This window comes from Anomaloglossus baeobatrachus (assembly GCF_048569485.1).
Source record: "Anomaloglossus baeobatrachus isolate aAnoBae1 chromosome 5 unlocalized genomic scaffold, aAnoBae1.hap1 SUPER_5_unloc_1, whole genome shotgun sequence".
In the NCBI taxonomy this organism is placed as follows: domain Eukaryota; kingdom Metazoa; phylum Chordata; class Amphibia; order Anura; family Aromobatidae; genus Anomaloglossus; species Anomaloglossus baeobatrachus.
In genome coordinates this window covers 1,654,511-1,671,336 of record NW_027441784.1, presented here as the reverse complement: position 1 = coordinate 1,671,336, position 16,826 = coordinate 1,654,511, and the positions used below count along the sequence as shown (strand labels likewise).

The window sequence follows — 16,826 nt, the reverse complement described above, 5'->3', positions numbered from 1 at the left end:
GCTCCAAATTGAAACACTTTCTTCTGGTGCACGCAGGCTGCAGGCTGGTCTTCATCATTTCTTGGCCCAAGTACCGCTGCACGACTGGTGAGGCCAGAGCTTGAGGTGGTTTTAGATTATATGGCTACCAGTGCCTCTAGTTCCTTTCATTGTCTTCCACCCGGTCCACACCTGAAAGCTCAGTCGTCTCCTAAGTTCTATGGTCAACTTCCTTCCACAAAAAAACATTCAAAATCAGTTAAGCATTGTGAGCCACAAGTCATGCAGCAATGAGTTATGCTTTTTGATGACTCTACTGACTGGAGTCCTGTGGCCCATCCACCTTTCTCTGCCTCAGAGGTGGAAGAGACAGAGTTCACTGACGCCCAACCACTTGTTGTGTGGACTATGAGTCCGTGAGAAGGCTTGTGTACACGATCTGCAGATTACCAGACCACAGCTCAGAGGATGATGAAACAGGTGCCAAATGCTGTGGATTTCATCAGTGTGCAGACTAAGAAGGAGGGCAGGGCTGAGGAGTAGGGGAAGACTACACAAGGGATGACGACAAGATGCTTGACCCCACGTGGAGCAAAGGCCGTGATAGTCACGTGCGCAGTTCAAATGAAGAAAAAGTGTTCCAAGGGCATGACCATGCTCTGTTGCCGAACGGACGCGTTGAGGGAGAGCTCCGTAGATCCTGACCATAAAATCCTTAATATACCCCATTGTTGGGGGCTACAACTTATCCCCAGAAAACCCTGGTGGGAGGCAGGAGCAAGCTATGAGGATGGTTGCGCGGATTTCCCACCTGGAAGCGGAGGATAGGAGCTGAGCCTGGGACTGAGCAGCGTGTTTTGGGAGCGACAGCCATCTTACCCCTGCCTGAAGATAGTGGAGAGGCAAGAAGACAGAGCTAGCCTGACGGGGTTGCGTTGGTGGCTTGGCCTGCTGAAGAGGCGCGAGCTGCGGACAGTAGCTGCGGGGACTGAGCAGAGGACAGGTGTGCTGGGAGGAAGCGTCACTGGAGTTGCAGCGATGCTGGTGTGGTGAGTGCTCCGCTGGGTCCTACTGCCTTCCGACACATCCTGGCTCACCTGCAGCAGGCACAGTCCAGAGCAAGCAGCGGTGAGAGGGGGAGACAGGGGGCCTCTGCCAATAATCCAGACCTGTGGGAACTGCAACAGGAGGAAGATGAGACCCCTCAAGAGTGTGATAAAGGTCGCACAAGATGCCGCTGCGGGCAGTAGAGTGGCGGGAAAGGCTGTCAGAGCTGCAGCACAAAGAGGCTGCAGGTCGTCTGGCACAATATGCTCTGCAGAGATCCCTGGGGACGGGAGGGGGTCCCCAGAAGAGTACGGGGTCACCACAAGCCCAGCAGCAGAGACCAAAAAGGAGTGCAAAGAAGTTGCAGGACTTGCATAGAGAGAAAAATGATGTGGAGGGGAGTGATGAGGACGCATCCTGGCCATCCCTCTCACTTCTGGAAGAAGGGATCCAGCAGATACCCTTGTGATTGGAGCCTGCGACTAACGGACCCCAGAGACAGTGGATAATACAGCAAAATCCAGTGGAGACAGACCCGCAGGTGTAGGCTCCTGGTCAGAATAGGGAGACCCCACAGTCACAGCATCAGGCGGGACACTTGTCACAAGCAGCTTGTCAGGACACTGTACTGCATCGCTCTACATTGTAGAATATTGAGGCTACTCGGTGGCTTCATGGCAGCCATTGAAGTCTGTAATCATTCCCTCAATAATCTCACCTATCAAATGGGCTGCATTAAGCCAGAATTGTCAAGCGTGAGACATGATATGAGACAGCAGACAAAGCGGACTACGGCCTTGGAGGAAAAAGTGAGTGAAATGGACGTTGTTCTGTGGCCAATGAGCAAAGATGTGCAGGTGCATGGGAGAGTTATAGATATCATCTGGGCAAAACAAGACGACTTGGAGAACCACCTGTGCAGAAACAATATCTGTATGGTGGGGGTGTCAGAGAGGGTGGAGGGCACCAAGCCAGCAGAATTTTTTGAAGATTGGATTATAACGACCTTTGGGAAATATGTTCTGACTCAGTTATTTCCCATTGAACATGCCCTTAGGGTCCCTACCAGACCCTTACCCCCGGGGGTCTGGTAGAGTGCTTATGAAAATTCTGCACTACAGAGACATAATCTTGAGAACAGCTAGGGACATCCCGAAGTTGGCTGTGGGTGGATGTAGTATCGCTTTTCCCAGACTACTCTGTGGAAATCGAGAAGAAATGGGCACAATTCATGAACATTAAACGCAGATTACGTCAGTTGGAGATACCTTACTCCATGCTCTATCCTGCGATACTATGATTAGCAGCATTGAACACTACACATTTCATTGCATCCCCAAAAGACGCTCTTGGCTGACAGGATAAGAATTAGTCTAGTATCCGGATTATGGGGGCACAACGAAGTCCTTCTATGGGCTGAAGCAGGTTCATGACAAACTGCCTGTATGGATTTCGTGCCCCCGTTTTCCTTTTTTCCTCCGGTTCTCCTTTTCCTCCATCAGAAACGAAAACAACACACAAATTATTGCACCAGTAGACCATGCCCCACAAAGATATAAGTCACAAAATATATATTAATCTTCAATGCCCTGCCCATAACAGAGACCAATCCAATGTTAGCAACCAAATATGCCACAGCAGTACGCAAGTCACCCCACTCCAATAAATTTATCATCCAGATACGAGAAGAAGGACCTGGTCTCCCACGCTATCTTGCAGCAGTGCCGAAGAGGGAAGACCCGGAGTATCCAACCACGCCCCCAAATCTTATAAAACTTCTTTAATGTGTTTCTTTTAAGGTATACTCCCCTCTCCAGCTAAAGTATAGTGTTTACTCTTGTCCTGAGATCCCCAATAGTCACCTACATTTCTAGTCAGGTCCTATACAGTCTCCTCAACTGTCACCTAGCAGGAACCTGAGACCCTGATAAAACCCTGTAGATGCCCTGGCTACTGCATTGGCAGGTGGGAGATGCTAGCCCCACCACTGCACTATTACTACACAAGGAAAGGTAAGACAAACAGGGGAAAGCAGCATAAAAAAAGATAAAGTCCGACTTCAGAAACACTGCTAGACAGGACCTTTCACCAAGGCGACCAGAGAACAATTGGATTTGTATCTTCAGCAAGGACTGCTGGGAAAACACAACTACTTATAACTGAAAGCGCTTGACTAAAAAGCAGTTGCAACTCAAATGCTCTGCTGGGAGTTGCTGGCAATAAAACTGAGATTACCTCTTTAAGTACCAAAGGAAACATGAAACTATGTTTAAATATAAAGCCTAAGATAGTAATGAGTGACTCTAGTCCTGAAACTGTCACTAGTCTTCAAAGATAAAGAGAAGACCTTGACCAGTCCACGCTTCATCACCGCCACAGTACCACCAAACCAAAAATGGAAACAGAGTCTTATTCCATGATTCAAAGCTGTCGTATTTATACAGAGCTGCCTGCCTTGAATAATATTTTTTTCAAAATAAATGCTTTGCCATTCCTGGGATAGACACTGACCTGCATGAGAGAGCCGCTTCAAGTCTAAATGGCTGGGACTAGCAGTAGTAAGTCTAGCTGGCGTATCTCCAGCTCAATTACAAATTCAACTATGAAATTTTCAAATAGACTGTCCACCACTGGAGCAGAAAATTGGCTCCTGTGTGGGAACTGCTAAAACAGGCAGTCAAAGAATCGATGCCCTGCTGAAAGCGCAGAGTTGACTCCTAAAGAGCATGGGCATCTTTTGTCAACGTCACCCCCTTGAAAATGAACAGGTGCCAGCTGAAAACACATTATAAGTACAAAAATACAGAGTGCAGTTGTATGTGTTCTTGTAGTTATAATGTGTTTTCAGCTGGCACCTGTTTGATGTTCGGATCAGTTCTTTTATATAATTGTAGTAGCATTCGCCCTGCACCAGACTGTCCACACTTTTAATAAAATTATATACAGTACAGACCAAAAGTTTGAACACACCTTCTCATCTCTAGAACAACTGTTAAGAGGAGACTGTGCAGCAGGACATCATGGTAAAATAGCTGCTAGGAAACCACTGCTAAGGACAGGCAACAAGCAGAAGAGACTTGATTGGGCTAAAGAACACAAGGAATGGACATTAGACCAGTGGAAATCCGTGCTTTGGTCTGTTGAGTCCAAATTTGAGATCTTTGGATCCAACCACCGTGTCTTTGTAGAAAAGGTGAACGGATGGACTCTACATGGCTGGTTTCCACTGCGAAGCATGGAGGAGGAGGTGTGATGGTGTGGGGGTGCTTTGCTGGTGACACTGTTTGGGATTTATTCAAAATTGAAGGCATACTAAACCAGCATGGCTACCACAGCATCTTGCAGCGGCGTGCTATTCCATCTGGTTTGCGTTTAGTTGGACCATCATTTATTTTTCAACAGGACAATGACCCCTGTGTAAGAGCTATTTGACTAAGAAGGAGAGTGATGGGGTGCTACGCCAGATGACCTGGTCTCCACAGTCACCAGACCTGAACCCAATCGAGATGGTTTGGGGTGAGCTGGACCGCAGAGTGAAAGCAAAAGGGCCAACAAGTGCTAAGCATCTCTGGGAACTCCTTCAAGACTGTTGGAAAACCATTTCCAGTGACTACCTCTGGAAGCTCATCAAGAGAATGCCAAGAGTGTGCAAAGCAGTAATCAAAGCAAAAGGTGGCTACTTTGAAGAAGCTAGAATATAAGACATATTTTAAGCTGTTTCACACTTTTTAAGTATTTCATTCCACAGTTTTAATTCATAGTTTTGATGCCTTCAATGTGAATCTACAATTTTCAGAGTCCTGAAAATAAAGAAAACTCTTTGAATGAGAAGGTGTGTCTAAACTTTTGGTCTGTATTGTATATATATGAGATTTTATAGTTATGTGTTTTCAGCTGGCTCCTGTTCACACCTGTTTGATTAGCGGGTCAGTTTTTTATATAATCTGATTCCAGTGTTTCTTAGATTTGTACTTTATCTTAGTTGTATGTGAGACTGATTTTGTTTTGCATTTATTTAACCCCTTCAGCCCCGGGGCACTTTCCATTTTTGCGTTTTTGTTTTTTGCTCCCCTTCCGAGAGCCGTAACTTTTTTATTTTTCCATCAATCTTGCCATATGAGGGCTTGTTTTTTGTGGGACAAGTTGTACTTTTAAATGAAACCATAAGTTCTACCATATGGTGTACTGGAAAACAGCAAAAAAATTCCAAGTACAGAAAAAATGCAAAAAAAGTGTGATGGCACAATAGTTTTTGGGATGTTTTATTCACGGTGTTCACTATATGGTAAAACTGATGTGTGGGTATGATGCCTGAGGTCGGTGCGAGTTTGTAGACACCAAACATGTATAGGTTTACTTGTATCTAAGGGGTTAAAATAAATTCACAAGCTTGTCCAATAAAAGTGGCGTACGTTTTGCGCCATTTTCCGAAACCAGTAGAGTTCTCATTTTTGGGATCTATGGCTCAGTGATGGCTTATTTTTTGCATCTCGAGTTGACGTTTCTAATGGTACCATTTTTGCGCAGATGCTATGTTTTGATCGCCTGGTATTGCATTTTGTGTAAAACTTGTGGCGACCAAAAAACGTAATTTTGGCGTTTGGAATTTTTTTGCCACTACGCCGTTTACCAATCAGATTAATTGATTTTATATTTTGATAGATTGGGAATTTCTGAACGCGGCGATACCAAATATGTGTATATTTATTTATTTTTTAACCCTTTAATTTTCAATGGTGGAAAGGGGGGTGATTTAAACTTTTAGGTTTTTGTTTTTTGGGGTTTTTTTTTAAACTTTTTTTTTTACTTTTTTTTTTTATTTTACTAGTTCCCCTAGGGGGCTATAGCAATCAGAAATCCGATCGCTCTTATCTATCTGCTGATCACAGCTATACAGCTGTAAACAGCAGATACAGTCACTTCCTGTTTCACTCTGCTCAGGGCGGAGGGAAAACGAAAGTGAAACGTCATAGCTGCAGGCGTCATCACATGACCCTGTGCAACGATAGCAACCACCGAAAATCACATTATCACTCACGTGACTTCCGGTGGGGGCGGCGGTAAGTGAAAATCTTCACCGCGCGTATATACATCTCGCTGCCAGACTTTGGCAGCGAGATGTAAGGGGTTAATTTTACGGGTGGAATGCGATTCCACTCGTAACATGCAGGTTGAAAACAGCTGATATGTGTGCCGATCAACGCCGCCTGCCCGCGGCAGGGGGCGGGGCTTACTGGGACACGCTCCATGACTGATATATCCGTCCATGGTCGTGAAGGGGATAAAGAAAAAAGCAAAACTTTCACCAAAAATTTGAATTAGAAGTGATCAAACATTGCATTTGGAAGCTCTTTAAATAAATAGTGATACCTCAACATGCAGTCAATAAATAGCATTTACCGTGTTCTACTTTAGTCTAAATTACTATTTTGACTCTACAGAAGCCATATCTCTTTATAATGAAGAGTCTTTGAGCTCCGACCATTGTGGAACCCTCCATTTTTCCACTGACGGAAAAGCAGTTTAGTATAATTTTGGCCTACAAAACATTATTTGATGGTTTATATATGGGAGGAAAAATGAACAAAGAGGGTTAAATATCTTGGTCTACTGCTTGCGGCTCTGAGGTCTACTGTTAGATTGTAAACCGTTTTTGTTTTAGTAAATAATTACAATTTATATAACTTGTGATTTCTTTAGCTATGTTATACTCGCGGGTGCTAGCATGAGTCGACCAACCGGACCGCAGCACCAGCTCAACCAGGAGGGGATAGGATACTGACAGTCACTGCAGGATACATGTGTGACGCCCCTGCACTAGTCAGGGTGTCACAGGGAACTGCACTCCTGTCCTTATAGTGCAGAACACACCCTCTTTGGTTCCAGGTTCAACCCAGTGGTATTCCTACCAACTGCATTCAAACCTCCAATCCACACTCACACCAGTACAGGACAGACAGGCCAGTGGGTAGGTCTAGTTGGAGAGGGCTGCCCACTTTGAGGGTCAGCAAGACTGGTGGGAGGTGATGAGTCAGTCAGCTCCAGGAGAGCGAAGGGAGAGGAAGTGTAGTAGAAACTCTCAAAGGGAGAGGGAACCGGGGGTTGGAGCCCCAGGAGAAGTGAAGTAGTGGCCTCATAGTGTGAGGGGCCGAGGAGCGAAGCTCCTGAGAGGTCGGACTAGACTGGGACTCAGCACAGCAATACTATTGGGAGCGGATACCTGGACGTGCTCTCCTTCCCAAGCAGCAGTGGTGCACTGGGACTTTTGGTTCACTTGCAGCATGTGTGTGTAATGACTTTACAAAACATCATCCAGTACCACGATAACTGGCCTGAGTGAGTACATGGTCATCCCATGCTTCCAGCAAGTCTGCGCTCCCCTGCATTCCATCATCCAGAGTCCCGGGGCATACCCCTACCCGCGGAGGGTAACAACACCTTCCTGCCCCATTCCATCACGCTGGGTACTCCCAACGGCAGCGGCGGTACTGCCCGTTACCGCACACCGCAGGTGGCATCACGATCTATACTAATTGCCCTGTAAATATTCGTCCTCTTTTACATTTGAGCGTGGCCCCCAGGTCCGGAGACCCTCGAGCCACGGATAGTTACCCTTCCAGATCCGAGCGGTTCGAACCGCTGCAGGGGTGGCACACATGCGGCAGGTACTGTAGTTACAGCTGGTATCCATAGATAGATACAGCATGTCTGCCAGGCAGCGGATACTAGGGTACAGACAAGTGTTTGCACACACAGCATAACACTCAACAAATGGAAGTGGACCTGACGACTAGCAACACATCTCTAAGGATCGGCTGCATTGCCCAGGCACCTCCCATAGGAGGAGGATGCTTTAAATACCTAGTGTCTCTCGGCCATAGGTTGAGAACCACTTCCTGTGTAGTACACACTGACCTTTCAAGACTACATGCGCACACCCAAGAGCTCTGCGTGCTGTGCACAGGCCCTGAGAGATGACAGCAGGGACAGGGGACATTGAAGCCAACGTTGGGAGGCCGAGAGGGTAAATGTGCTAGATTCCCTGCCATGGAAAGGGTACAAGACAGTGCGTGGATGCCGGTGACGGTGTTACTCGCTACTTTATAAATGACTAGCTATAGTACCCAGCGTTGCCCGAGATAGTATCTGTCTCTGTCCCTCTCTTCCAGTCTCTGTCAGTCTCTCTCTGTATCTCTTTGTCTGTTTCTGTCTGTCTCTTTCCCTGTCTGTCTCTGTATGTTTTTGTCTGTCTCTCTCTCTGTCTCTTTCCCTGTCTGCCTCTTTCCCTGTCTGTCTGTCTCTGTCTGTGCCTATGTATGTCTGTCTGTCTGTCTGTCTCTCAGTCTGTCTCTCTGGCCATTGCTCCACAGAAACCATTATTACCTCACACATAAGCTTCTTATACTAAGAATGTCTTTTGTTCTTATAGCAACCAATCAGAGCTGCTATTAATGACCTTAAGTTCCCAGCTCCATTAACTTTAATGGAGGCAGGTTTTTTTGGAGAGTAACTATAAAGCGCGGGGTTAAATTTTCCCGTAAAAACATAGTCTATGACGTTCCCTGAGTCACATGAGGCAGCTGTGCAAAATGTTGTGATTGTAAATGTGACGGTGCGGATTCCTTTAGCGGACATACACACACACACACACACACACACATATATACATACACACACACACACATACATACATACATACATACATACACTCAGATTTATATATTCGATATTAATTTGCATATATTTTTAAAAATTATTTTTTTTCTTGGCAGATGACTGTACCAGAACATTAGAGGCACAACTGACATCTTCAATTTTAAAATCCGATGACCTTCATATCACACATGATATAACTGAAGTGAATGCCACTATTCCAGATATACCATCATCTCTTCACAGCAAAGATCTATCATCTGATTCTATTAAACAAATTTTACCCTCTGATTCATCACAGACTATTAAGAAAAATAAATATCACAAAAGACGCATTAAAAATCGAAGTGCTCTTACAGGAAAGATGCTATTTTCATCTTCAGAATATCGAAAAATTCCTAAAAAAATTCACAATGGGGAGAAAAGATTTTCTTCAGAGTCTGTTAGTTGCCAGAGAACTCACACAGGGGAGATGCCTTTTTCGTGTTCAGAATGCGGGAAATCTTTTGCAAGTAAGTCAGGTCTTGTTATACATCAGAAAATTCACACAGGGGAGAAGCCATTTTCATGTTCAGAATGTGAGAGATGTTTTGCACATAAATCACATTTTGTTACACATCAGAGAACTCACATAGGGGAGAAGCTATATACCTGTTCAGAATGTGGGAAATGTTGTAAAAACAAATCAGAATTTACTACACATCAGAGAACTCACACAGGGGAGAAACCCTTTTCATGTTCAGAATGTGGGAAGTCTTTTACACGTAAGTCAAGTCTTTTTATACATCAGAGAACTCACACAGGGCGGAAGCCTTTTTTATGTACAGTATGTGGGATATGTTTTGCAGATAAATCACATCTGGTTACACATCAAAGATCTCACACAGGGCAGAAGCCATATTCATGTTCAGAATGTGGGAAATGTTTTAACCAAAAATCACATCTTCTTACACATCAGAGAACTCACACAGGGGAGAAGCCTTTTTCATGTTCAGAATGTGGAAAATGTTTTGCAGAGAAATCAAATCTTGCTAGACACCAAAGAATTCACACAGGGGAGAAGCCGTTTTCATGTTCAGAATGTGGGAAATGTTTTGCACAGAAATCAAATCTTGGTAAACACCAAAGAATTCACATTGGGGAGAATCCTTTTTCATGCTTGGAATGAAGAAAATATTTTACACACAAATGGGATCTTTTTAAACATAAAACTCACAAAGGTAGAAGCCATTGTCATACCTAGAACGTGGGAAATGTTTTACTTATAATTTATTGACCAAAAATTAAAATTCACACTGGGAGAAACTATAGATTTGACAAACTGAGGAAGAAAGAAAACACAAGGGACAGGCAAAGTAAAAGAAAGTACAAATGTATCTCAATAAATTAGAATATCCTTAAAAAGTTCATTTATTTCAGTAATTCAATTACAAAAAGGGAAACATTATATAGAGTCATTACACACAGAGGGATCTATTCCTATATGTTAGGCCTGAAACACACATCCGTGAAACACGTGCGTGTTTGGTCCGTTTCTGTATATACCGGAGACACAGCCAAACGTGCACCAATGTTATGCAATGTTTGAGGACACATGTGCGTTTTTCATTAAGGTCCGTGTGTGCGTGCTACATTTGTGTCTCCGTTTTGCACAGAAGCATGTCCGTTTTCAGCACGCAACACGCACGCACGGACCCAATGAAAGTCAATGGGTCTGTGCGTACGCCCGAGTGACACGGACGCATCTGTTTGCTCAGTGTACGTTTTGTGCTTTTTTTCATGTGATGTTGGTCATTTTCTTTATTTCTTTGTCGGTCTCTCTGTCTTGTCTGTCCCTCTCTCAGTCCGTAGGTCATTTCTCCCCCTCTCTCATACTTACCGTTCCCCGATCACTGCCGCGGCGCTGCACAGCTGTTATAAAAACTCCGGCGGCTTTTACTATTTTGAAAAAGCAGGCCACTATTAATCAATCTCATATTCCCTGCTTTGCCCGCCCACAGGCGCCTGTGATTGGTTGCAGTCACACACGCCCACCACGCTGAGTGACAGCTGTGTCACTGCACCCAATCACAGCAGCCGGTGGGCGTGTCTATACTGTGCAGTAAAATAAGTAATTAAAAACAACGGCGTGCGGTCCCCCACAATTTTAATACCAGCCAGATAAAGCCATACGGCTGAAGGCTGGTATTCTCAGAATGGGGAGCCCCACGTTATGGGGAGCCCCCCAGCCTAACAATATCAGTCAGCAGCTACCCAGAATTGCCGCATACAATAGATGCAACAGTTCTGGGACTGTACCCGGCTCTTCCCGATTTGCCCTGGTGCGTTGGCAATCGGGGTAATAAGGAGTTAATGGCAGCCCATAGCTGCCACTAAATCCTAGATTAATCATGTCAGGCGTCTCCCCGAGATACCTTCCATGATTAATCTGTAAGTTACAGTAAATAAACACACACACCAGAAAAAATCCTTTATTTGCAGTCAAAAACACTAACAAATATCCTCGTTCTCCACTTTTATTAAGCCCGAAAAAACCCTCTATGCCCGTCATAATCCACGGAGGTCCAGCGTCGCATCCAGCTCTGCTACATGGAGGTGACAGGAGCTGCAGAAGACACCGCCGCTCCTGTCAGCTCCACGAAGCTACTGAAGACAGCCGCGCGATCAGCTCAGCTGTCACTGAGGTAACTCGCGGCCACCGCTGGATCCTCCAACTGTGACAGCAACTCACCTGTTACTACATCGCTGTCACTCTGGCGACTTGCTGTCACAGTTGGAGGATCCAGCGGTGGCCGCGAGTTACCTCAGAGACAGCTGAGCTGATCGCGCGGCTGTCTTCAGTAGCTTCGTGGAGCTGACATGAGCGGCGGTGTCTTCTGCAGCTTTTGTCACCTCCATGTAGCAGAGCTGGATGCGACGCTGGACCTCCGTGGATTACGCCGGGCATGAAGGGTTTTTTCGGGCTTAATAAAGTGGAGAACGAGGGTATTTGTTAGTGCTTTTGATTGCAAATAAAGGATTTTTTCTGGTGTGTGTGTTTATTTACTGTAACTTACAGATTACTCATGGAAGGTATCTCGGGGAGACGCCTGACATGATTAATCTAGGATTTAGTGGCAGCTATGGGCTGCCATTAACTCCTTATTACACCGATTGCCAACGCACCAGGGCAAATCGGGAAGAGCCGGGTACAGTCCCAGAACTGTCACATATAATGTATGCGGCAATTCTGGGCGGCTGCTGACTGATATTGTTAGGCTGGGGGGCTCCCCATAACGTGGGGCTCCCCATCCTGAGAATACCAGCCTTCAGCCGTATGGCTTTATCTGGCTGGTATTAAAATTGGGGGGGAACCGCATGCCGTTTTTTTGAATTATTTATTTATTTTACTGCACAGTATAGACACGCCCTCCGGCTGCTGTGATTGGGGGCAGTGACACAGCTGTCACTCAGCGTGGTGGGCGTGTGTGACTGCAATCAATCACAGGCGCCTGTGGGCAGGTAAAGCAGGGAATACGAGATTGATTAATGAGCGGCCGGCTTTTTCAAAATAGTAAAAGCCGCCGGAGTTTTTATAACAGCTGTGCAGCACCGGTGATCGGGGAATGGTAAGTATGAGAGAGGGCTGCTCATTTCAGTCACTCAGGGGATTAGCGGTCACCGGTGAATCCTGCACGGGTGACCGCTAATCAGTACGCGGCACACAGACAGAGCCGCGGCATGACAATGAAGTCAGGTGAAGTTCACCCGAGTTGATTCTCATCGCGCAACTCTGTCTGCTGTCAGCCGAGATGTATCAATGACATTGTGCATCACACACACGGAACATTTCACACGGGCAACACACACACGTCAGTTATTTCACTTACGCACACACGGACATTCCACACGCACATAAGGCTAGCATACGGGATACACACGCAGGCCACACATACCATAAAAACGGACCTAAAAAACGGAAAACGGACCCGAAAAACGGCCCGTTTTACACGGACGTGGTTTTAACGGATGTGTGTTGGAGGCCTTATATAGAGTCATTACACACAGTGGGATCTATTCCTATATATTATATAGAGTCATTACACACATAGTGATCTATTCCTATATATTATATAGAGTCATTATACACAGTGGGATCTATTCCTATATATTATATAGAGTCAATATACACAGTGGGATCTATTCCTATATATTATATAGAGTCATTACACACAGAGGGATCTATTCCTATATATTATATAGAGTCATTACTCACAGAGGGATCTATTCCTATATATTATATAGAGTCATTATACACAGTGGGATCTATTCCTATATATTATATAGAGTCATTACTCACAGAGGGATCTATTCCTATATATTATATAGAGTCATTATACACAGTGGGATCTATTCCTATATATTATATAGAGTCAATATACACAGTGGGATCTATTCCTATATATTATATAGAGTCATTACACACAGAGGGATCTATTCCTATATATTATATAGAGTCATTACACACAGAGGGATCTATTCCTATATATTATATAGAGTCATTACACACAGAGGGTTCTATTTCAAGTGTTTATTTCTGTTAATATTGATGATTATGGCTTATAGCCACTAAAAGCCCAAAAGTCATTATCTCAGAAAATTAGTATATTTTATAAGACCAACTGAAAAAATGATCTTAAAGAAAGGGATGGATATCTGGATATTACATTATAAATGCTTTGTTATTTGCCATCTTGATTTGTTGGTCCCTCTTTTCTTCATTCTGTACCCCATTTCATTAATGAAAAAAAAACAAATAAAAAATTTTGGTTTATAAAAAAAAAAAAAAATTTACACTCCGAAATGTTACTTAGTTATATAGGTTGAAAAAATACCTCGGTCCATCTAGTTCCACCTTCCTCCACCAATTATACATTTTGTCATTAAGTCATTTATAACCAGCAATGTTTTGTGTACTGAGGAAATCATCCAGCCCTGATTATAAAAGCTGTTATAGTATCTGCCATTACTACCTCTTGTGGTCGGCATTCCAGAGTCTGACTGCTCTAACTGTAAAGAACCCTTTCCTATTTAGCTGTCGGAATCGTTTTTCTTCCACTCACAGTGAATGCCCTCTGGTCCTTAGTATTGTCTTTGGAAAAAATAAGTCATGTGCCAGTCCTTTATATTGACCACACTTGGATTTATACATATCAATGAGATCTCCCCTGAGATGTTTTTTGTAAGCTAAACAAATCCAACTTTTTCAACCTGTCATCATATGGGAGGCCTTCCATTCCTTGTAGTAGTCTAGTTACCCGCTATTAAACTGACTATCTTCTTAATATCCTTTTTAAACACTGGACCCATATTCTAGATGTGGCCTTACAAGTGATTTATAGAGGGGTAACAATAAGTTGGAATCACAGGATCTAATCTCTTTTTATACACCCTAAAACCCTGCTTTAGCAGCTGCTGCTTGACATTGAGTGCTGCTGCTTTGCTTACATATAATCAGAATACCCAAGTCCTTCTCCTGTTCTGTAGCCCCAAGTTTATTTCCATTTAATGTATTTGTTGGCCTACTGAAAAGTCTGTACAGTAAATGCACTCAATACTTGGTCGGGGCTCTTTTCTCATGAATTACTGCATCAATATGGCATGGAGGCGATGAGCCTGTGGCGCTGCTGAGGTGTTATGGAAGCCCAGGTTGCTTTGATAGCAGCCTTCAGCTCATCTGCATTGTTGGGTCTGGTGTCTCTCATCTTCCTCTTGACAATACCCCATAGGTTCTCTATGGGGTTTAGGTCAGGCGAGTTTGCTGGCCAATCAAGCACAGTGATCTTGTGGCTATTAAACAAGGTATTATTACTTTTGGCAGTGTGGACAGATGCCAAGTCCTGCTGGAAAATGAAATTTTTGTCTCCAAAAAGCTTGTTGGCAGAGGGAAGCAACAAATGCTCTAAAATTTCCTGGTAGACGGCTGTGTTGACTTCAATCTTGAAAAAGCACAGTGGAGCTTCACCAGCAGATGACATGGCTCCCCAAACCATCACTGATTGTGGACACTTCACACTAGACCTCAAGCAGCTTGGATTGTGGCCTCTCTACTCTTCCTCCAGACTCTGGGACTTGTCTACTCTATTGGTCATGAGTGGCTTGACACAAGGAATGCGACAGTTGTAGCCCATGTCCTGGATACGTCTGTGTTTGTTGGCTCTTGAAGCACTGACTCCAGTAGCATCCACTCCTTGTGAATCTCCCCCATATTTTTGAATGGCCTTTTCTTAACAATCCTATCAGGGCTGCTTGCTTGCTTGCCGATTGCTTGTGCACCTTTTTCTACCACACTTTTTCCTTCCACTTAACTTGCTGTTCATATGCTTGGATATAGCACTCTGTGAACAGCCAGCTTCTTTAGTAATGATCTTTTGTGGCTTACCCACGTGTGTCAGTGACTGCCTTCTGAACATCTGTCAAGTCAGCAGTCTTCCCCATGATTGTGTAGCCTACTGAACCAGACTAAAGGACCATTTTAAATGCTTAGGAAGCCTTTGCAGGTGTTTTGTGGTAATTATTCTAATTTTGTGAGATAATGACTTTTGGGTTTCATTGTCTGTAAGGCATAATCATCAACATTAACAGAAATAAACACTTGAAATATGACTCTATAATATATAGGTTTCCCTTTTTGTATTGAATTACTGAAATAAATTTAACTTTTTCAGGATATTCTAATTTATTGAGATGCACTTATAAGTAAACAAGAAAGGGAAAACAAGTTAGAAGTTACACTAGAAATATAATATATTCAGTAATAGACGTCTGTTTTCTAAAAATCAAATAAACGATATTTCATGTGCATAGAACATTTCACATTATTATATATTTATATATTCACTATATGGATAAGAGTATTACAACCTCCCCCAAAATACTCAACATTCCTCCTCCTCCCTCTTCTCCTAACTCCCAATCTCAGCGATCTGCCATTGATTACAGTTACTTTCAGCGCACAATCTCCATGTCTGATCAATGTCTGTAACTTCTCTATACTACAATAATAATCATGTTCATATTACAAATTACTATTTCCATCTACAATCCATTCCTTCTTTGTGGGAACATCTCCTGTGTTCGAGCTTTTATAATCACTTTCTGCTAAGTTTTGTAGTTTTTTTCCTCATCATTGGGAGCTAACCACCTTCTCTATTCCCCAATACACATATTATAGGCTCTAAGGGGACCTTGATTTTAAATACTTTCTAAATTGTCCCAATAACCAGGTCTAGAGGGGCTTAAATATGGAAAAGAAGAAAGAATAGCGCTTTATGCAGATGACATATTGTTATTTTTTGCGAAGGCTGAGCGTTCACTACCATGTGCCCAAAATATAATTGAAGAGTTTGGGGACTATTTGGGTCTAAGGAAATTCTGCACTGATGCCTTTGAGTTATGATGCTGCTCGGACCTCCTCCACTTTATTTAATAATCCAGTGGTTCAGGAATTTAAATACCTGGGCATAAATGTCTCCACTAACCCAGCTGACTGTATAGTAGACCACTGCGCAACCAGCTCTGTCCTCACCTATTGTACCATCACCCATTCCCTGTAGACTGTGAGCCCTCGCGGGCAGGGTCCTCTCTCCTCCTATACCAGTCTGTCTTGTACTGTTAATGATTGTTGTACGTATACCCTCTTTCACTTGTAAAGCGCCATGGAATAAATGGCGCTATAATAATAAATAATAATAATAATAATAGCACTAAATCTTGCCTCCCTAATGTGTAGAATCAAGGCTAAAGTAGAGGCATGGTCGAAGCTCCCATTATCAGCTTTGGTTAGGACAAATCTGAATAAATCTGCCTCATGCCTAGTATGGTATATATATTACACAACTTCCCGATTTTGGATCCATAAATTCTGGTTCAGACGAATGCATAACATTTTCAGAGACTTAGTTTGGAAAAAAGGGATCCTTAGAATTAAACTTGAAAAGTTACAGCTGCCTATAGACCAGGGAGGGTTAGCGTTACCGCACACTTGGAGCTACTTTCTAGCAGCCCAGTTACAACATCTTAGGGGCTGGGCAAGTGAGGGGGAGCAGGAGATTAGGGAGCCAGTAATTAAACTTCTACTGGGGAAGAGATTTCTCCTAGACCATCAT

The 16,826-nt window shown here is 43.7% G+C and overlaps 1 protein-coding gene across 1 annotated transcript in view; it reads left to right on the top strand.

Moving 5' to 3' along the window:
- The window catches only part of LOC142258769 (uncharacterized), a 52,939-nt gene extending 42,674 nt beyond the window's left edge, over positions 1–10,265 (top strand). The window contains exons 12-13 of the mRNA XM_075331370.1: positions 8,799–9,443; positions 9,528–10,265. Coding sequence (XP_075187485.1) covers positions 8,799–9,443; positions 9,528–9,847 — 965 coding nt within the window. The 3' untranslated portion in view covers positions 9,848–10,265. The remainder of the gene's footprint in view (positions 1–8,798; positions 9,444–9,527) is intronic.
- The last annotated feature ends 6,561 nt before the right edge of the window (positions 10,266–16,826 follow it).